Source organism: Drosophila gunungcola, chromosome 3R (genome assembly GCF_025200985.1).
Source record: "Drosophila gunungcola strain Sukarami chromosome 3R, Dgunungcola_SK_2, whole genome shotgun sequence".
Taxonomy (NCBI): domain Eukaryota; kingdom Metazoa; phylum Arthropoda; class Insecta; order Diptera; family Drosophilidae; genus Drosophila; species Drosophila gunungcola.
This window is the reverse complement of record NC_069139.1, coordinates 21,877,555-21,898,317: the sequence shown is the minus strand read 5'-3', so window position 1 is coordinate 21,898,317 and position 20,763 is coordinate 21,877,555. Positions and strand designations below refer to the sequence as shown.

The window sequence follows — 20,763 nt, the reverse complement described above, 5'->3', positions numbered from 1 at the left end:
TGATATTTGCAAGCCAGTTAACCAGGTCACGTTACCAGCAGAACTCCTCGTTATAATTTCAATTTCAAGATCAAATTTAATGGCATAACCAAGTATCCAAAGTGCCCCAGATATGTGCGATACATATGCAAATTCCTTCTCTAATGGGGGCCAAGCTTTTGTTTAAGTAGCGTGGCAGATGCAAAGCCAGTAGCATTAACCAACCAACGATGGGTCCAACCGAGCTACTCTTCATCGCAGCTATAACCGTGGGAGGTGTCTTTGGAAGGCTAAATTGTGAGTTTTCAGTGAAATTATATTAAGGGTAATCTGTCATGTATGTTTTAACATTCGATAGCTCGTCAGCCCAGTGGCTATACACCGCACCGAATTGTCGGAGGTGCTGATGTTCCACCGGGGGAACATGTACCCTACCAGGTTTCCCTGCAATACAGAACCCGTGCCGGTCAGATGCACTTCTGCGGCGGATCCATCATTGCCCCCAATCGCATCCTAACGGCTGCCCATTGTTGCCAGGGCCTGAATGCAAGTCGCATGTCTGTGGTGGCCGGAATTCGTGGTCTGAACGAAAGGGGTTCCCGCTCCCAAGTCCTGACCTACAGTATTCATCCCAAATACAAAGAACTGGTGACCAGCGATCTGGCCGTGCTGTCCATTGATCCCCCCTGAAGCTTAACAATGCCAGCATCACCTCCATTGAGTACAAATCTATGCAAAGAGAGTTTGTAAACGGTGGAGTTCCGGTGACGCTGACGGGCTGGGGGCTCCGTTTGCCGGTTCCCTTTCCCTTCCTGGATGAAGTCAACTATCCAAACATACTTCAACGGATGAGCTACCACACGATCTCGAACAGGGAGTGCAGGGATGCGGGAATGGACAGCGTTACGGATACGGAGATCTGCGCAAGAGGACCTTTCAGGGGCGCCTGTTCGGTGAGTCAGGGGAATCATTTAATATTCATTTGTCAATATCCATCGAAATGGGTTTGGTTATTTTGTTCGCCGCCTCTAAGACGCTTTAATTTCCAACTGGTTTTAGCTGCAAAGGGAATTTAGCAATAAATAATATTTAAATTTCCAGGGCGACTCTGGTGGACCCCTGGTCATGCAAACGAAAAAAGGCCTCAAGCAAGTGGGCATAGTTTCCTACGGTCTGGTTGTGTGTGGTCTGTACATATCTCCAGATGTCTACACCCGGGTGTCAACCTTCAGTGAGTGGATAGAAGGTCAAGTGGAATCGTAAGGGGGTTGAGGCCTACTCCCCTTCAGATTATATTATTCACTTGCAGGAAAAATAAATTTAACAACTAAGAGGAAAACTAATAAAGATGGTGTTGTTTCGTCTACTCGACTGCTGCTTCGGCTGGTGCTTCTTCAGCGGGTGGTGCGGCCTCCTCCGCCGGTGCAGCCTCTTCGGCGGGTGGTGCCGGGGCAGCCTCTTCCACGGGAGGTGGTGCAGCCTCATCGGCGACTGCAGTTGGTGCCTCTTCCACCGCTGCTTCTGGAGCCTGTGGTTGAGCTTCCTCAGCTTGGGTTTCCGGCTCTGCCAAACCAGTTTCCGAGGGTCGGGCCGTTGCCGGAGCAGTTCCCGGTGCAGTTGCTGGCGCAGTTCCCGGTGCAGTTCCTGGAGCAGTTCCTGGAGCAGTTGCTGGCGCAGTTCCTGGTGCAGTTCCCGGTGCAGTTGCTGGCGCAGTTCCCGGCGCAGTTCCTGGAGCAGTTCCTGGTGCAGTTCCCGGTGCAGTTCCTGGAGCAGTTCCCGGAGCAGTTCCCGGCGCAGTTCCCGGCGCAGTTCCTGGAGTTCCTGCTGCAGTTGTACCTGCTGTCGTCGGGACAGTCGCTTCACTCTTCCCTGTCTCCGGCGAAGAGCTAAGCGTAATTTCCGTTGGCTCTGTAGGTTCCCCACAGGGATCTGCGATGGGCTTGGTGGCAACGCGCTGCACATTGAAAAAAGGGTTAGTTAAAATGTATATTCTATAAACTTTGTTACCTACCAGCATGACCTTGCGGAAGAAGCGCTGAAGGATGCTCGCTGCCATTTGCCTGCGCCTCTCCTCCTCGTCGTCCTCCTTATCCTAATGGAACATGGAGTTAGAATCAATTTCAGCTAGAGTCTGGGCACAGATCGATTCACTCACCGCCGCGCAGACGCAGACGCACACTTCCTGGGGAAACTGGAGACGGACCCAGTATCCCCGCCAAGCCGACTGAATGGTGATGGCCGCCTGTTCGCGCATCGCCTCATTGATGCGCTTCAGCTCCCGGTCGCGGAAGTACTGGTAGAGCAGCTCGGTTCCATCAGCACCTCGTTGGGCGGACATGTAGGCGTCCACGAATCGCTTGTAGGCACTCTCGATGGCTGGACGCGACAGGATCAGCTCCTGGTCGGAGAACTTGCACTTCTGCAGCAGCTCCTCCAAGATGTCCACATCCTCGAAGTTGATGGTCTGCTTGCCACGCCGCATCTCGCAGCGCCGCTTCTCGAGGAAGTTGCGGAAACAGTCCTCCAGCACCTGGCCCATCAGCTCCGACTTCTCCTTGGACAAGTCGCAGACGCACAGATCCGATATTATGCTGTCCACCTCCCGAAGAGCCCTGTCCAAAATGGACTTGGCCACTGAAAGAAGAGAATTTTGTCTTAAATGAAGTACTGCAGTTCTTAAAAAATCAGTGATTTTGTACAGCTTTTGATACATTCAATGGAGTCAGCCATAACCCGGAAATACTCACCCAGCGCCTTCTCCCTGGTCACGATCACCGAGTGCAGATAGTCGATGATGAACTGGCAGAGGCACTCCTTCTTCGGCTGGCATCGTAACACCTCGCGCGTAATGTCCGACAGAAGTTCCGGCAAACCCTCCGGCACATTGATCGCCTGCTGGCGCAGCTTTCCGCGTTGAATCAGGTAATTCATCTGGATTTATTCGGAAATATAATGCTAGAATTCTATAATTTTGAACAGACAACGGCTTGACTGCGAAGAATATGACAATGATATTTTAAAACGGCTGCCGTTTTATTTGGCCTACTAGGATGTGAGTGAATCAAAACAAAACTGAGAAAATTTGTTCACTTATTGCGTTTAATTTCTCATTTTCGGAAAAAATGAAACTGGGCGGCTCAGCAGCGCTCTGAAACGTTTTCTACACGGAGAAACAACGAACTACAACAGCTTATGTAGAATGGTATAGTTTGATTTACTGACGCAAGATGGCGCTATCAAAGGATGGCAGAGTGCTGCCACTAGACCGAAAAGTTTTAAAATAGCTAATAAGAAGCTATATTTTAATACACAAGAGGAAGGTAAAAAACAAATAAATATATTAATTTTTTTATAATTAACATGTTTTTATTTATAAAGAATCATGTTTTAAATTATCTTTACCATAGTCAGTTGATTTTTTACACTATTAGTAATTTTCTAATGATAACCAGAAAGCTCAATTATTTGGAAATAAGTGGTTTATTTTTGAATTGATATATTTTTAATTGATCGTGATCGTGTGTGCAAGTGAAACTTTAATTCGGATACATAAGTATTTTTTGCTTGTAGTGTTCTAAAAGCTTTCTAAAACACTTTTTAAACAGAAAAAAAGAAAAATGCGAAACTAAAAAGAAAACCAGCTTTACTTCTCTATTAAAAAGAGCACAATATATTTCAAATATATTCGACGGTTACCCAAATAGATCCCTGGAAGTGTGACTAACACCGTCTAAAGACACACGTGTGACCGACCATTCCAAAAGTCCACTCTTTCATTGTAATATGTAAAGGGCAACAAATCGCATTCGCGTTTTGTGTAAAAAATTCTTGGACTTTGTACTTCTCATCGAAAGTGGGCGTGTATCGCGAATTTGCATTGCTTAATTTCGCATTCAGTCGATATAGGAAATCAACAAGGTTCTTGATGGATTCACACTTTTAAAAACCAATGAACCGCTTTCCATTTATTTTCTTTCCAGCTGACCTTTACGCCGGCAACTCCGTAATTTTGAAAGGATTGTGTTCTATGAAAGCAATTATTTTGTGAAACACTTAAAAAAATTACACACGCGATTAAAGTCTTTTATTTTAAAAAATATATATATTTACCAAGCCCTACCATAATACAGTGTTTGCTAATAATAATAACCTATTATTCTACTTAAATGAAAGGGAAGAAAAACAAATTTTAAAAATGAATTTACAATTTTTTTTTAATGAACCCCCTTTAACCCAAAAAAAAGACGCTCCTGGCATTGTTTTCGCCCGCAGACAGCTGCTTATAAAAGCTGTTTTCCTCGGGGCTTTTTCGGGCTATCGGCTCGCGGACGAAAGCTCTGTGGCGATCAGTTGGACGACGGAATGCAGCAGCTGATCAGAGTGGCGCGCACGTTGGGTGAGGAGTTGGGTGATTCACTGCCGGCCGGGTGATCGACTGCCGCCTTTCCGTTCGCAGGTCAACGCTCTGGCGCAGCATGGAGTGTGCGGGGAGTCGGCGGTGGGGACAGGGGCATCGCCGGCCTGGCCGCCCTCTCCGAGACCCATCAAATTCTGCAGAGGACTTGCCGGGAGTTCGCCAATGCGGAACTAGCGCCCAAGGCACGCCACCACGACCGGGAGGAGCTCTTTCCGGCGGAACAGATCCGGCGGTTGGGCGAACTCGGCCTGATGGCGGTGGCGGTGCGGGAGGAGTACGGTGAGTACTGGGACTGATATTTGTGTGCTTGTATGCCATACAGAAAGAAAAACAGATCGATATTGCATTGATAAATCGTTATCGCATTGATATATATATATATATATATATATATATATATATATATATATTAGACAATTTGAATTCGACAGCATCTGCCTCGGGTAATATTTTATACTTTTACAATTTTTCAAACCTAATCCATGATGCTTAAGTACTTTATATTCAAATTGATATTATCATAATGTGGATTCGACTTTTTTACGTAATTGCATACTCAATTGAAATGCTGATATACAAATATGACCCAAAACAATATATTTAAATATTAAAACTTTAAATTCAGACTAAGTATTTCTTTTGTTTATACCCTTGCAGAGGGTATTATAATTTCAGGAGACGTTTCCGACCCTATAAAGTATATATATTCTTGATCAGCATCACTAGTAGAGTCGATCTAGCCATGTCCGTCTGTCCGTCCGTCTGTCCGTCTGTCCGTCCGTTTATATGCAAACTAGTCTCTCAGTTTTAAAGCTATCTGCATGAAACTTTCCCAAAAGTTGTCTTTCTATTGCAGGTAGTATATAAGTCGGAACGAGCCGGATCGGACGACTATAGCATATAGCTCCCATAGGAACAATCGGAAAAATAAATGAAAAAAAATTATAACTTTGCTGTTTTTTAATTTTTTGTTTAGTTCTTCGACATATAGTAATGGTAAAATATTTCCGATTTACGGTTTAAATTTCATCAAAATCGGACGACTATAGCATATAGCTCCCATAGGAACAATCGGAAAAATAAATGAAAAAAAATTATAACTTTGCTGTTTTTTAATTTTTTGTTTAGTTCTTCGAGATATAGTAATGGTTTAATATTTCAGAATTACGGTTTTAATTTCATCAAAATCGGACGACTATAGCATATAGCTCCCATAGGACCAATCGGAAAGATAAATGAAAAAAAATTATAACTTTTCTGTTTTTTAATTTTTTGTTTAGTTCTTCGACATATAGCAATGTTTAATTATTTCAGAATTATAAAGTATTTAATTAATGCAATAGCTGCAAGGGTAAATGAACTTCGGCTTGCCGAAGTTTGCTTTCCTTCTTGTTTTTGTCTGATTTTTACAAAGGTACGGCTAATTTTATTCCTTATCACTTGACCATCTTTCTACACAGTGAAAATTTGCCTTTTAAATAGAAAAATATGGAGCGTTTTAACTTTTAAAATGTTTTGACTCTTTTATTGCTCCCAAAATGTTTTGTTTTCAATTTAATAATATTTCATGTTCGTTAAAATGTTTTTTTTTTTCATTTGAAATATTATTTTTTTAAAAAATGCGTAAAGTTTTTGTTTTTAATTTCAAAACTTTTATTTTATTTTTTTTTTTAAATTGTGAATAACAATTTAAATTGTAAAAATTCATGACAGGATCTTTAATAATTAATTAATTTACGAATTAATATTTAATTAATAAGTTAATAGCTATTAATGAAACTTTCGCCCGCAGGTGGATCCGGACTGGACTACCAGGCCTACGCTATTGGCATGGAGGAGGTGGCTCGTGGCGACGCAGCCGTATCCATTGTGATGGGCGTGAACAACCTCTACCTGGGTGCAGTGCAGCAGCACGGAACCGAGGATCAGAAGCGGGACTTCCTAGAGCCATACACCCAGGGTGCCCACATAGCCTTCTACGCGCTGTCGGAGCCGGGAAACGGATCGGATGCGGGAGCGGCCAGCACGACGGCCAAGTTGGACGGGGATAGCTACGTACTCAACGGCACCAAGGCCTGGATATCGAACTCCAAGGAGGCCAGCGGGGGAATCGTGTTCGCCACCGTGGACAAGGGCCTGAAGCACAAGGGCATCACTGCCTTTCTCACGCCCAAGGATGTGCCCGGACTGTCCATAGCCAAGAAGGAGAGCAAGATGGGCATGCGGGCCACCTCCACTTGCCAGCTGGTGCTGGAGGATGTCGCGGTGCCGCGATCTCGAGTCCTTGGAGCTCCCGGCGACGGCTTCAGGATCGCCATGCAGTCCTTGGACTGTGGACGGATCGGCATCGCCGCCCAGGCCACGGGCATCGCACAAGCCGCCCTGGAATTGGCCGTGGACTATGCCCAGAAGAGGGTGGCCTTCGGCAAGCAGCTGGCAAGGATGCAGCTCATCCAGCAGAAGCTGGCCGACATGGCCATGCGCGTCGAGACCTCCAGACTCCTCACATGGCGCGCCGCCTGGCTGAAGGACAACGGACTGCCCATCACCAAGGAGGCGGCCATGGCCAAGCTGCACGCCTCGGAGGCGGCCACCCACTGTGCCCACCAGTGCATCCAGGTGCTGGGCGGGATGGGCTACACCACCGACCTGCCCGCGGAGCTCTACTACCGCAACGCCCGCGTCACCGAGATCTACGAGGGAACCTCGGAGATCCAGCGGATAGTGATCGCCAACGCGGTGCTCCGGGAACTGGGCAGGGAGTAATTTCAGAGCTGATCCTCAACCTTATGCTGCCCTTCCATCTAGAATTCTAGCACTCACTCTCCTTTGAGAAAACTCGTTAAGTTGGCTTAATGCAGTTAGTGAATTTTCTCTTTTTCGTCCCAGACAAATGCATTTATTAGGGTAAATTGTTAAAACATCAAGTTAAAATACAAATTGCAAATCAAATTATGTGTTCTCTAATTCAATTACAATCTATTTTCCTTATAGTCCTCTCCGACCATAAAAATGCTTACACGTTGACAGAAAGGACATTGCAGAAATCCCTCCTTAGACCCTAAAAAACGGTGATAGAAATTAAAAACATTTTTTGGAAAAACAATTCCAAAACAATTCTGTCAAACAACAAGTTTTGTAATTTTCTTCAAATTTTAACAAACATACATGTTTATTCTTTAACTGAAAAATTAATGAAAGCAACAACAAAAAGTTTAGTAATTCCAAGGTAAGTTTTAAAATAAGTAGGTAACTTGTTTTGTCAAGTAACAATAAATAAATGTTTCTAAAAAATATTACTTGAATGAAAATTAATTGAAACTGATGGCCATTCAAATTAAATTTTTCGAAATAAAAAATTTGTTGGCACAAAGTTACATTCCTAATTAAAAAAAAAAAAATCGTAATAGCAATGCAAATAATAGACAAAATACAGCAATGTACGCATTCTCCTATGGTTATTGCATTTAAATAAATAAAAGAATAACAAACAAAGATAAAACGACATGAAAAATACTTTAGCATTAAAAAATAAAAATAAAATAAAAGATATTACCTTTTATATCTTTTATTTTATCTTTATTACAATCTATAATATGGCTCTTTATCAGTCTGCTATTCGACAACACATGTCAAGCTAAGTAAGCATATGATTTTAAAATTAAACCCTATAGGGTTAAGCTGCAAATCATTATAGCTTCAATCATAATTTTAACGTTTTCAAGAGTATTAAGTTTTTGAAAAAAGAACGTGTGAGCGCGACCGGCTTAAAGAACCTAACCTAATGAACCTGCAATCCTAAAAAAATAAACAATGCGTTGAAATCGGTTGCTTATAAAATAAACGCTTAGAGAATAGTAAGAAAACCAACTTAAAAGTGATCATACATACAAAACGTAAAAAAAAGAGCGGTACGTAGCTTGTATAGAAAAGTTTCAATCTATTTTTTTCCTATTTAAATGTAAAATAAAAACAAAAATTTAAAATGTCAAAAAACCAAGGTTTTTGCGAGTTTAATTTAATAAATAACTCGCCTTATATTTCCTTAATTCAAGGAATAGCAGTGCTGTTTAAGGTTTTTTTTAGGTTTGGAAATGGATTTTTATGCTCTTAAATAAAGCAAAATTTTTTCTTATTATAAGAACCAATAGTGCTCATGCTAAGAGTTTTATTTAATTAAATTGGGATAGTATTTTGCTTGATTTGAAATTAAAATATTCTTTTTTAAAGAGTTCGTAATGTTTAAAATATGAATTTATTGTTCTTTATTAACCCAAATAATAATCTCTCTTTAATTAAGTGCACGTTATACTTGATTTAAAAAGAATTAAAACTTAATTTAAGCAGAATTCAATATTATTTTAAGTACTATTTACTATTAATTATCGACCAAAAATTTCTTAAATAAAGAATTATGGTTTAAGAATGAAACGTTCTTAAAAACAGAATTTATGACATAAATAAGAATTTTCCTAACTTGACTCACTTTCATGAGCGTTTATACTTAAAACAAGAACAAAACTCTTGGTTTTTTTTCTGAGTGCATAAATGTTTACCTCATTTGAATGGCTAATTTCCATCTCTCTATGGTCGCCCATTTACAAGCGCCGTGAACGAGAATTATTTGCGTGTTCCTAATTATAAAGACTGACTAAAGCGATCAATTAAAACCCCGTTATGACGTAGAAACTGGAAATATTTTTCTCAATGTCATCTGTTTGGAGTGCCCTTTTTTTTATGGAATGTTTCCGACTGAATAAGTGTTCGTTTGATTGATAAAAACTGAATATAGTTTTAGTTAATTGTTAGTCTCTTGTCAAAGTCTATTTGAGTTTATTAATTGATACTCGTTCCGTTAATTAATCCGTAACACCAGTAAATAAAGCAAAGCATTGCTGCTGACACATACGTCATTGAGTTCAGTATAAGCTTAAGAAAAATTTCGACTCTATAAAAAAGCCAAGTTCGTAGCACGAGTATCCATTTTAGCCAGTCATGCTGATTGTTTAAAACGACTTGTTAGTGTACAAAGTTCGAACTAGCGATTTTACAATTGAAACTGGCAAAAATTTGTTGAATTCATACGGAAACTATTATTTATTGCTTGCCCTAATGACATTCGATATCACAATAAACTGGCTACAGTGTAGGTTAAACCTATGCGCACTTCAAAAGCCCCTTGTTGTCGAAAAACGGTAAAAGCACCTTCAAGGCATTGGCGTAGTAGGGATTGATAAAGGTCCTGTAACGAACGGCATCGGCCTCGGGTCCTGTGGCCATTATCATTTTCATGTTAGCGTCCTTGTCCGTGGGCATAAGAGTGGCCATCATCACACCCAAGGCTGTTAGGGGTCCTGCAAATGAAAACATTAGGCAATTTCAATATAATATATACTTGACCTGTAGTAAACCCACCCCAGAATCCGTACTTCAGCATCATGATGTGCATATCCCTGAGCGAAGGAATGGGTTTCGAGTAGTTCAGCAGCAGCAGGCATTCGTTCAGTCGCTCGTGGTAGATGCGGATGAAGTGGTCGAACTCCTTGACCTTGATTTCCAGCGAGGCGGATGTGGTGATCAGGTACCAAAGGTCCTGGGCCGGGCTGCCCCACTTGCCGATCTGCAGGTCCACAAACAGGGTTCTGTCTATCTCCCCGTTGTCCTTGTAGTTGAACATGATGTTGTTGGACCAGCAGTCGCCGTGGTTCAGCACATTGAACTCCTTCTCGTCGACCTGATTCACCTGCAGGGCCTTTTCGAATACCTCCGAGGGGCTCCACAGCTGGGAGATGTATTTTTCGGCATCCTCTAGGTCCCACTGGCGCATCGCCTTGTGGAACTGCACCTGTCGCATCTTCCCCAGAGTCTCAAACAGATCGCGACTCTTCTCGTTGTACATGGAAATGGAGTAGAGCGGATCGTAGGGCCCATTTAGTTCCCTGGCCACCGCTGAGGCGGCATGAAGTTCGGCCAGTTTCCGGAGCACTCGGCGCATGTGCGCCAGATCAAAGCCCTTGAGCCGATCGAAGTTCTTGAAATTCTGTCGGCTTAGGTCCTCGAATACCAGGGTGATCAGCTCGGCGGTGGCCTCCACATGGAGGCACTTGGGGGCCAACTCAATGTCCAGGCCTGCCTCCTTGTAGAGTTTGACGAACTGCGGAATGTGCACCTCGTACATTTTCCTTTCCTTGGGAAACAGACCCATGCCATTGACCACATCCGCGCCACTATCCGCCTCCAGCATGGTTTTTAAAATGTACGAGACTTGCTGCTCACTGCCATCTATAACAAATATTATAATTTAATTTAATTTGATCAAAATTATATAATTAGTTTCGTTATAGAACTTTCGAGGGACTTAAACAGAAAGCTATTAGCTCTAATAAATACAATTTTATTTACAGCTATATACAACAAGTTCTTTTGCAATCTTTGATTTTAAGATATATTTTAATAAGTTTGTCTCCCATTTTAGCAGATTTCAAAGCGAAATGGAACTCAAATCAATTTGTATTTATTTCAACGCCTATACCATGTTAGACTCTTACTTATAATACAAAATTTATGTTTAAGTCCAGTCTTAATTCATCAACAGATTAAATTAAACAGTTCGAACAAATTTAAGTACTAGTTCATGATAGTTCCACATATTTAATATTATTACATCAGTTAAACAATTTTAATAATTTATTTTTATTTAATTACCCTTTAGCAGGATATCCACAATGACCCGGATCATAATGGAAGTGTAGTTTTCCCCGGGGGCGGTGGCCGCAATGGGCGTTAAGGTCACGATTTTGTCAAAGTTTTTGACATCTTTTTCGAGGATTGGCAGGAAATAATCCTCATTCACCCACTTTGGAATGTGCAAGAGCTCGTTGGGATTGAGTGGCTTTTCCGAGTCGTTGCTCGCTGACATTCTGCTGCTGATGCTGTAATAGGTAGATCAATTAATTCACTCTCGGCCGAGATCAGCGGTTCAAGATCAAAGCAATTAAATACGTTTATTATCTCAGTTACAGTTAACGAAATAGAAAGCATATTACGTAAAATCGCTATAGGAACAGGTCAGATCAAGGTCCAAAAACTTTAATGCTTTTGTATTTCCCAAACTATTGTTTCAAATTTGAATATAAAGCGCTTTATTGAGTCAAATTAAGAAACCCCTAAATACAAATAAACCACTTGATCCGTTTAAACAAACTCGGAAATGGATTTCCGTAGAGATAATATAGGGCAAGTATTTCTCAGCGATAAATATTAGCGTTACACTTATAACAAACGTTTTTTGTTATTAACCGATGTGAGGATATCTAATTTGAATTGAAAACCCGCTCGGAGCAAAAACTGCGGCCGTGTCCGACGATTTCTAACGACAAACAAATACTGAACTTGCGCGCTATTCCCACACTCTTATTCGGATAGACCTAGACTCCAAGAAAAGTGTTGCGGTTTGTTTGCTTATGATATCGTTAGGTGGTTTTAGGTGGTTTTTGTTTAGGCGGACTCGTGCCGTTGATAATACGATGAAAAACAAAGGTTGACAATAGAACCAGGTAATCGGTTGTCATATCTCTTTATGACCGTTACCGTGAAAGACATTGTCGCTTAATACAAGCAACTAAGTTTGTTATGTAAACTGTAAGTTACTTTTCCGTCATTTTAAATATATATTTTCATACAATCCATCAATTCAATCTATATATTTATTAATTTTTTCGCTGATAGCATCAGATTAGATTTCGAATTATGATTATTTTAATTTTTGAATCTATGTTGCACTCCAACAATTACACTTAAAAGGTTTTCCGCCAAGAATTTAGAGCTGCATCGGCATTCTAAATCAATCTTAATATCAGATGGAAACCAGAATACAAATTTTTGTCGGGGGGAGTGTTGGCCCCTAAAAATCCCAACTACTAAGCCTTTGGACCGACCAGGAACCAACGTAAATTCAAATATTTTTCCCGCCAAGATTAAAGGGCTGCACAGACCTGTTTAATGTGACCATTTTTCAAAGTTAGATACCGATATCAGCTGTATTAGGGATGTTCAAATCCATTCTTAACATTTTTACGTTTTCACATATTTGCATTTCAGCAGATGTTAAGTATCTTAACAGAGGGTGTGCAAGAAATGGTGTGGAACGAGGCTAAGCGTGCAAGCTAACCATGAAACGTCAAACTAACTACGAAATTTTAGCCAAACGTCGAACCACGAAATGTTAGCCAAATGTCGAACTAACAGAAAAATGTAAGCCAAACGTCAAACTAACAGAAGAATAGAAGGAAAAAGATAATAAAAAGCCACCTCATTGTTAGGGATGGATAATCTCTGCCAAACATCGACAGAACCGATATTTTGAAAACATCGATAAGAGCTATGTTGGCATCGATGCTTCTCCACCGCTATTGTCCACCTCTATTCCTACACTATTATTGTTTATGAAAACCTATTTTCCAGTTAAATGACGGCCAATCTGTTGAACCTGAATGTGGACACGCTGTTCGAGCAGCACGGCGTGTCCGAGATCGACGAGGTGCACAAGAAGATCCAGTCGGTGGTGGAGAACAAGCGCGAGGAGCTGCGCACCCATGTCGGGTGAGTGATGTGGATGTGGCACATGCAGAGGTGCTCGCGAACCCCTTACTAAATGCCACTTGTAATCCCCTAGGGAGCGGTACCGGGACCTCCTGCAGGCGGCGGACACCATTGCGGCAATGCAGACGTCGGCAGGCACGCTCATGGAGCAAGTGCGTCACGTGCAGGCCAACTGCCGCAGCCTAAACGAGCAGCAGCTCCTGGGCTTCCAGTCCAACACGAATCAGAGTCCCAAGGAGGCGGCACTGCAGCAGAGGACGGCCGGCAGGAAGCTGCAGACCTACTACGGCACCATGGCCCAGATTAAGCTGCTCACCGCCCTGCCGGAACTGATCTGGACGCACCTGGACAACGACCGCTTCTACGCCGCCACCGAGCTCTTCATCTTCAGCCGGCACATCAGCACGGGCTTGCAGCTGGACGGACAGAGTGCCCTGATGCAGAAACTGCCGGTGGCCCGCAAGCAATGGGAGATCCTGCGTCCCTTCCATGTGACCATCAAACAGGCGGTGCTGGCCGCCCTTGAGCGGGAGGAACTTCTACCCGAAATGGCCGTGGACTGCCTGCAGAGCCTGCTCCTGCTGGACAAGAGCGACCTGGGTGCTGTGCTGAAGACCTTCCTCGGCCTGCGATCCTCCGCTTTCCTCAACTGCCTGCAGAGCCGACCATCGGAGCCACGTCGCGTCAAGGAGCGCATCCTGGCCAGCTTGGGCGTGCTGAACAGCACGGTGGAGCTGTTGGACAAGTGTCTGCTGGGTGAGCTACTTTTTATTAACGAAACCTGTTGAATAGGCACACCAGAAGGGAGAAGATCAAAATGATCAAGAGGCACTCCCATGGAAACTGACCACTGGCGGAGGAAGTGGCCACTGTTCGGGTGTCTTCCACTGCCCTGTAATGCATTACTGTGACCATGGGCTGGGGACTTGACCACTTGGCGCCACACGCCTCCAGCAAGTCGTCGGTGTAGGTCGATCGGTGCTGCATACAGGTCAAGTAGGCCGTTTTCCCCAGACTGACCAGCGTGGAGTTCCTGTCGATGCCGTCGAAGCACTGGAAATCGGTGCCATTTGTGGGCCAGAGGGTGTGGCAGTGCCTCGTCGCTCGGTTGTGGAAGAGCACAATGTAGACGCTCGGCTGTTTGTCCAAGAAGTAGATGCCATAGAAATCGCCGCGCTCAATGCGACTGTCGTGTGACTTCTGCTTTAACTTGTCCGTGTACTTCTCCGCACAAAGGAGCCGCAGGGCTCCGTTTAACTCGACGCCACAACGCCGGGCTAGCTTTAGCGACGAATCCGACATTTATAGATTTGAAAAGTATTAGTTACATTAAAAGTCATATCAAAAACCTACTTCTTGTACTTTAAAAGGTGTTAGGAGTTATGCTTATGATATATCTGTTGTCTCCAACAGGTGATAGCCTGCTCTTTGCCCGCCTGGCAGATTGCGCTTCTGCCACCTGCCCACCCAGTATCAACCGGATGGAGAGCAGCGAGCGACAGCTGTCTCACCTGCTGCCGGAAATCATCGCCGGCTTTAGGCCGCAGTTTGAGGTGCCCCAACTGACGCCAGAGCAACTGGGCGCATCACTTCAACAGTGGCTGGATAAGATGAACGCCCTGGCTGCGGCTCACCTCCAGCAGGTCTTCGCGTTGGTCAGCAACATGCAGACCATCCAGGACATCAAGTCGGCGGCCAGGGCTAGTGGCCGGCCGGATTTCGTACGCTTGGAACAGCAGCTGCATCTGAAGCACAGCCAGTTGGACTTCTACGTCCGGAAGTACGTGCCGCTCATCAATGCCAGGGTGCGGGAGATCATCCGCAGTAGCTGGGCGGCAGCCATGAAGCAGACCTACGAGCAGGTGCTCTCGCTCATCGAAGCCGGTCAGTCGCAATCGCCGCAACAAATTTGGCGGGAGCAGAGCGACGATCTACCATTAAGCCTGGCGGCGGCGCTCAGTGATCAGCCGAAGCGACTGGCCAATCGGACAAAGGGCTACGATGGCGCTACCATGGAGCTGTGCAAACAATTCGACTCACACCTTGCGGATATCGTTCAGGAGCTGAATGTAATGCTTCAGGAGCAGACGACGCGGACAGAGGATAAGGTTTCGCTGATCCAGTTCCTGCGAGAAACCGCCGAGGAGCAGCTGACAGAGTACTTGACCAACCTGAAGGGCCTGCAGCTTAGGGAGCGCCCCGCGCTGCTCTTGGCCTTGCGCAACAGCCTGGCCTTGGTGGAACTGTGCCCCAGCTTGAAGCTCTGCTTCTGCCAGCCTTCGAGTTGGCGGCAGTGGACTGGCAACCAGGCCGGAGTGGGCATCGAGCACTGGCAGCGCATTTGCGGGCTCATCGAAGAGGAGATGCTCACATTCTGGCTACTGATCGTTGATGATGTGCTGGCCGGGCACAATTGCAAGGAAAAGTTACCGAAGGTCATCAATCATGAAGTCGTCCTGAGCGATTTTGCGGTAATTAAGTTAAATAAAATAACACATTTGCTTGTTAAAGATTTAAAAATCTGTTATAGCTCTGGCAGACCATAACTTTGGAGCAGCGTGACGAGGACCAGGAGCAGAGTGTTCAGTCGACCATTCGCATTCCCAGCCAGCCGCGCCTTTCACTGCAAACGTACCTTCATCAGTTGATCCAGGCCTTAAACCAGGCTGTTCCCCAAACACTGCCCCCCAAAGTATTGCAAGCCTTTATCCAGCGGCTTTTGGGAAAACTGCTTTCCCACTACGAGGGATTGGGCAAAGCGGAGTGCACCAAATCCAGCCAGAACATTGCCCTGCAGTTGTACTTCGACCTGAAGTTCCTGGAGCGCGTATTCGCAGTGACCCGCGAGGATAGGGCTCTCTATGACCAGATCCACTCCCAGCAGAGCCAGCTGCGCGACTGCATCGATCCCTTCGACTTTGAGCTATTTGCCGAGCACATAACCGCTCATGTGACTAGAGCTTCTAGCCGACTGCAGGGCGAACTGGGTGTGCTGACGCCCACGACAGCATCTCAAAGTCAGGGCTCAACGGCAGTCAGCACATTGGCGCATGAAGCAGATCCCAATGTGCTCTGCCTCAGCTCATCCGGATCCACGTCGCTCTGGTTCCCCCTACTGCCCATTGTAATGCCCCAAGCTGCCGGAAGGGCCACTGGCGTCGAACGGAAATCCCTGGCACAAGAGCCAGCCGAGAAAGTAAGTAAAAAGCTGATAAAATACGGGGCTGTCGGGTTTTTATTTAAAATAAATAGTTTAATTTAATTTGTATTACTCAAAACTATCAGAAATCATATTATGTTGTTACAAGCAAAATAGCTACTAATTTAATCTATTATATATTTCTTATGGGTAAAAATGGCTAAAGACTTTAAATGTTTATTACTTCCAACAAATTATAAATGGTAATTGTATTTACAAATTAGGACAAAAAAAGAGCCCGCAGCCCTGATATATATCTTCTTTCATATCTGTATAAACTTTATCGAGTTATAATTGTCTGTTCCCATGTTTCTTTCCTAGGATTTCTTTCGATTGCAATCCTAAGTCAATAGTTTCACCGTTTGCTCTGGTTGGGTAGGAATGGTATTTGATAGTTGATATTTTGTTATCATTCCACGTTTGCATGCTGCATGATTATAGTTGTTTAACCAATATTCAGAGTGGTCAGAATTGCCCCCCCTCCCTGCACTTATTGGATACTTCATTTCCGAGTTCGGAAAGCCCTTCAAGCTGAAGCAGCAGTTTAATTAAACTAATTTGGTCCGTCCAGCAATAAATAAACCAGAATGCCGCAAGACAAATTTTAATTAGGTGCAACTTTCCGCCGGACCAATGCTGCTGCTGCTTCTCCACTTCCCCAGTTCCCCACTTCGCCCGCAAGTGCTTGGCAAAAGTTCCGCTTGAAACCCAAAGCGAACTTCCCAAGTGGGTGGCCAGAACATTGGCAAACTGATTGTGTATATATTATGACCGCGTGTGCGAGTGCCTTAGATGCTAATTAATGAATCGCTGCAATTATTGAAATCAAATCGCTGGGCAAATGTTAATTTATGGGCGCGGCTCCTTGGCCGTTACTCGCATGTTTTGTTAATTACAACTGCGATCTCCGCCGTATAAATCGCTCCCTAATTGTGTATGTCTGCTTTCGGTTTGCCGTTTGTTGCTCGCCATAAATCTGAGAGTCCAACCGCAAATTAACAGATTAATCAGACAAACTACCAATTAATAGTCCTAATTAATTAATAACATTTCTCCTCATCCCTCTATCTCTGCTCTCTGCTTTCACCCTTAGCCGGCGACAACGACGACGACGACACCGACGAGGAAGTCTGGCTCAGGGGCCAATGGAGCCCGCAAGGGAGACAGTAGCAGATCCAAATCGAGTGCCGCTTCCTTCTTCGGGATGTCCCAGGAGTGGTTTCGCTAGAACAGTCAAATCAAGTGGCCTGTGAAGTGCATCCAAGTGGAATGCGGATGGGAACACCGAACACTGTCTCCCCATCCGCTGTTCCATTGTTAGGCCGAGCATTCAAAATGTTTAACCTTTATCCAAACATATTTGTAAAATGGGCGGACACCGCCTAGTAATTGTAAGCAATTCACATATATTATAGATACATATTCCCTGATATCAGTTTTAATTTCCCCTTAACTCTAAACTTGTAATTTTTAATGCGCTTTGATGTTGCCGTAGCTGTTGCTGTTGCTGTTGCCACCGATGCTATTTCTTGCCTCCTTTCTTGCCACCGCCTGCGGCTGCCTTTTGGTCCTGTCCTTTCTTGGCTCCACCTTTGTCGCCGTCGCCGCCTTTGTTTTTATTTCCGGCTCCACCGCCGGCTCCACCTCCTCCACCACCGCCCTTTTTCTGTGGGCAAAGAAACACGGAAAGATTTCGCTTTGAGCTGGGACCGAGCAAATAATGAGCCACGGTTGTTTAAAGTAGCCGGGCAAAGTCAGTAAATGAGAAAAAGGTTAGTAATGACGGAATTGCAATGAGAGCGGTTCCAAAGGGTTTGAAGTTTCTTAATTACATAAACATGTTCAACGTGAAAACGAATTATAATGTCCATAATCTATCCATTTAAGTTGAAGAAGGGATCTTATTAAGTCCATTGCAAGTAACATTGTCACTTATTTAAAATTGCTTTATAATGTTTTTGAGTATATACTTCTACTTCTTCTTTTAAATATGAAACTATTTAAAACTTTTATTTGACTATTTTCGAATTAAATTTTAATATCTGAAAGTGTTATTTAAACTTAAACCAAATTAAACTTAAATAAAATAAATTTTTATCAAATAAAATCTCAAATGTTCTACATTAATTTAAATATTTTATGATTTAATTTTAAGCAATTTTATGTGCATTGTATTTAAAGATATGGTTCAATATTTAATTTAAATATACAATTTTAAATTCAATAGTCAGATGTTTTGTTTATCAGTGTAACCACTTATTTAAAACAGCTTTCAAGATTTGAAAATGATTAAGTCCGTTAAAAATGTAAAGTTTTTTAAATGGCCACTAAGAAGCTTATTTCTTTGTTGGCACTAAACAGAATAAGCACTTAGATGAAGATATTAAGTAGTTAGACTCACAATTAGTGCGCAAGTTGCATAACACAAATATTGCTTACATTGCCACCGCCACCGCCGCCTCCTCCACCCCCACCCCCTCCACCACCTCCTCCTCCGCCGCCACCGCCTTTATTTTTACCCATCCTATCAACTTCTCAGGACAGCAATTATTAAATTTATTTGGTTTAGTTTGGCTTTCGGCACGAGCAAACTTTGGCCACAGCTGGCAAATTGCAACTAATAAGCATCGCCATTGCCGCAAAGCGAAATGCATGAAATGAAATCATTGGCCAGGAAAGAAGGCCAAAATAAACGTAGAGAGCAAAACACAGAATGGGCAACAGCCAAAGGCGGGAAGCGGAAGGGAAGGGAAGGCGCCAATGTTTTTGGCTTTGGCTGGCTTTCCGAGGTGAGGACGGCATGGCCGGGGGATTTGGCCACGGGCTGCAGTGGCCAATGGCTCTTAACTGATTTAATCATCGCCCTAGCACCTCTCTTGCGGCCGGAAGAAATGTGGGAAGTGGTTCTCTCGCGGCGACTGTTGGATTATTTTGTAGTGCTTCCCCTCCTCTATTTGGCACTTTTGTTTCGTTTCGTTTCGATTCTGTTTCGGTTTCTGCATTTGCATTTGGCCATACACGACCCGCTCCACCACCCACCCATTCACCCGTCCACCAGTCCCCAAGGCCACGGCATTGACATTGGCCACCTCTCGCATTTCTGGTTTCTGTCGCCAACGGAGGGCAAAACGTATACGTATACGTATACGTCGGTAATCCCACGGCTCAGTTGCGAATCCCACAGATACGAAGATACGAGCAGTGCAACAGGGCGGTATTTATAGATGCAACGAGAATCGAGGGAGATTGCAGCGGCTAAGAGAGATTTTGGGATTTCGATGGGAAAGAAATGGCCATAAGGGCGATTGAAAACGTTGATAGGGGCAGGAATGGTTGGATTATGTGGATATACTGGGGGATTAACAGCGTTGACTTTACAATTAATTAGAGTTAATGAATCGACAAGCAAAGAACTTGCAAATTAAAACTATCCCATGCAATTACTTTAATTTGGTACGATCATTTACATTTCCACTCCCGTTATTTCCTGATTTTAAAAGCTATTGCCATAAAACTAGTTTAATTTATTTTTGTATGTTTAAGCAAATAAATAAACATGTTTATGAGGCTATACCAGTGTAAGACTTTTTTTTCCTTATTTGATAATACACAATTTTAAAAATATCCAGTAAAAGGTTGTATTTTTGTTAAAGATCTTAGGGATAGAAAATACTTTCAACTTTTATTACCTTTTTCATCCTCCGAAGACACCACATATCTCCGTAATTTCCCAGTATTTTAGGAAATAAAATCTTAAAATAAAGTTGCAAACTTTTGCCATAAACAATTATCTAGATTTTGAAATTCACCATTATGTGTAAACGTAATCGACTTAGTATTTTCTACAAATAAACTTCAACATAAATTTAATGTCTTTAATCCGGCAAGCAAAACTGTGCATATTTTATTTAAGGCTGTTCTTTAATTACCACACCAGTTCACCAGGTGGCATCCTAATTGGAATGGAATACATTTGACGGCTTTCCACCTGCCTGCGTTCCAAAGAAAACTGACCGAGTCTGAATTTCTTCATATGCTAATTACAGTTATCAAAAAGATTCTCTGTCGCTGCCACCGGACACTGGAAACTCAATGCATACATAATGAGACCTTCCACTTTTTCTGCAGCTTTTCCTCCGGTTTCCTCCGGTTTCCTCAGTTTTCCCCATTTTCCTCCGACAGATGTTTTGCTCAGCGGGCGACAGAGAGTGAGAAAAAAAGAGAGGATGTCAGCTAATTAAATTAGATGTTTTATATGGCGCGTCGTTGGCGAAACCGATATCATCCGATGAAACTGAAAGCACCGAGGAGAACTCAACAAGTCGAAATCTGCTCATGGCAACGAGCATGAAACCAAATTAGAAGTGAAAAGTATGAAATAAGCTCATGAAATTACGCTCACACATGCTCTGTTTTAAGGGTTCTGGGTGGAGGAGCTCCTGGATGATCCCCATCCGGAGGCGAGGCCAACAAAGTCGCAGCTTCGGACATTTGCTGCAGGTGCCGCAGGCGAAACTTGCACCTGAAAGATAACCCCCAGGAGCAGCGAGGAGAATGCATGGGATGC

General features: G+C 43.5%; 6 protein-coding genes across 13 annotated transcripts; 3 read left to right on the top strand and 3 right to left on the bottom strand.

Moving 5' to 3' along the window:
• Window positions 1-208: 208 nt before the first annotated feature.
• LOC128252169 (chymotrypsin-1) lies at window positions 209-1,251 on the top strand. The gene is given in 4 exon segments (XM_052979672.1): window positions 209-276; window positions 338-664; window positions 667-932; window positions 1,081-1,251. Coding segments are annotated over 4 exon segments (822 nt in total). The 5' UTR covers window position 209; the 3' UTR covers window positions 1,243-1,251.
• Window positions 1,232-3,039, bottom strand: LOC128252157 (uncharacterized). The gene is made up of 4 exons (XM_052979656.1): window positions 2,727-3,039; window positions 2,135-2,613; window positions 1,991-2,071; window positions 1,232-1,933 (listed from the first exon to the last, which is right to left on the bottom strand). Exons 1-4 carry the CDS (start codon window positions 2,908-2,910, stop codon window positions 1,343-1,345), a joined length of 1,335 nt encoding a protein of 444 aa, XP_052835616.1. The 5' UTR covers window positions 2,911-3,039; the 3' UTR covers window positions 1,232-1,342.
• Window positions 3,040-4,250: 1,211 nt separating this feature from the next.
• Window positions 4,251-7,348, top strand: LOC128252161 (short-chain specific acyl-CoA dehydrogenase, mitochondrial). Its single transcript, XM_052979663.1, has 3 exons — window positions 4,251-4,375; window positions 4,436-4,675; window positions 6,189-7,348. The coding sequence occupies exons 1-3, from the start codon at window positions 4,342-4,344 to the stop codon at window positions 7,160-7,162; spliced, it is 1,248 nt and encodes a 415-aa protein (XP_052835623.1). The 5' UTR covers window positions 4,251-4,341; the 3' UTR covers window positions 7,163-7,348.
• A 1,999-nt stretch (window positions 7,349-9,347) lies between these two features.
• On the bottom strand, window positions 9,348-11,822 carry LOC128252159 (uncharacterized). Of its 5 annotated transcripts, none has more exons than XM_052979660.1 (4): window positions 11,667-11,816; window positions 11,102-11,328; window positions 9,812-10,678; window positions 9,348-9,750 (listed from the first exon to the last, which is right to left on the bottom strand). In XM_052979660.1, the coding sequence occupies exons 2-4, from the start codon at window positions 11,313-11,315 to the stop codon at window positions 9,554-9,556; spliced, it is 1,278 nt and encodes a 425-aa protein (XP_052835620.1). In that variant the 5' UTR covers window positions 11,316-11,328; window positions 11,667-11,816; the 3' UTR covers window positions 9,348-9,553. The 5 variants fall into 5 exon arrangements, with proteins under 5 accessions (XP_052835620.1, XP_052835622.1, XP_052835621.1 ...); XM_052979662.1 differs by lacking the exon at window positions 11,667-11,816 and adding an exon at window positions 11,571-11,589; XM_052979661.1 differs by lacking the exon at window positions 11,667-11,816 and adding an exon at window positions 11,443-11,583.
• A 941-nt stretch (window positions 11,823-12,763) lies between these two features.
• Window positions 12,764-18,660, top strand: LOC128252145 (conserved oligomeric Golgi complex subunit 1). 4 transcript variants are annotated; one of them, XR_008267287.1, is made up of 6 exons: window positions 12,764-12,997; window positions 13,071-13,753; window positions 14,411-15,468; window positions 15,528-16,193; window positions 17,290-17,587; window positions 17,692-18,660. XR_008267287.1 is itself a non-coding variant. In XM_052979642.1 (6 exons), exons 1-5 carry the CDS (start codon window positions 12,864-12,866, stop codon window positions 16,539-16,541), a joined length of 2,565 nt encoding a protein of 854 aa, XP_052835602.1. In that variant the 5' UTR covers window positions 12,764-12,863; the 3' UTR covers window positions 16,542-16,580; window positions 17,290-17,413. The 4 variants fall into 4 exon arrangements, 3 of the variants coding, with proteins under 3 accessions (XP_052835602.1, XP_052835599.1, XP_052835601.1); XM_052979642.1 differs by lacking the exon at window positions 17,692-18,660 and adding an exon at window positions 16,518-16,580 and having other exon boundaries at window positions 17,290-17,413; XM_052979639.1 differs by lacking the exon at window positions 17,692-18,660 and having other exon boundaries at window positions 17,290-17,649.
• LOC128252377 (uncharacterized) lies at window positions 17,719-18,910 on the bottom strand. Its single transcript, XM_052980039.1, has 2 exons — window positions 18,636-18,910; window positions 17,719-17,862 (listed from the first exon to the last, which is right to left on the bottom strand). The coding sequence occupies exons 1-2, from the start codon at window positions 18,717-18,719 to the stop codon at window positions 17,719-17,721; spliced, it is 228 nt and encodes a 75-aa protein (XP_052835999.1). The 5' UTR covers window positions 18,720-18,910.
• Between the last annotated feature and the right edge of the window lie 1,853 nt (window positions 18,911-20,763).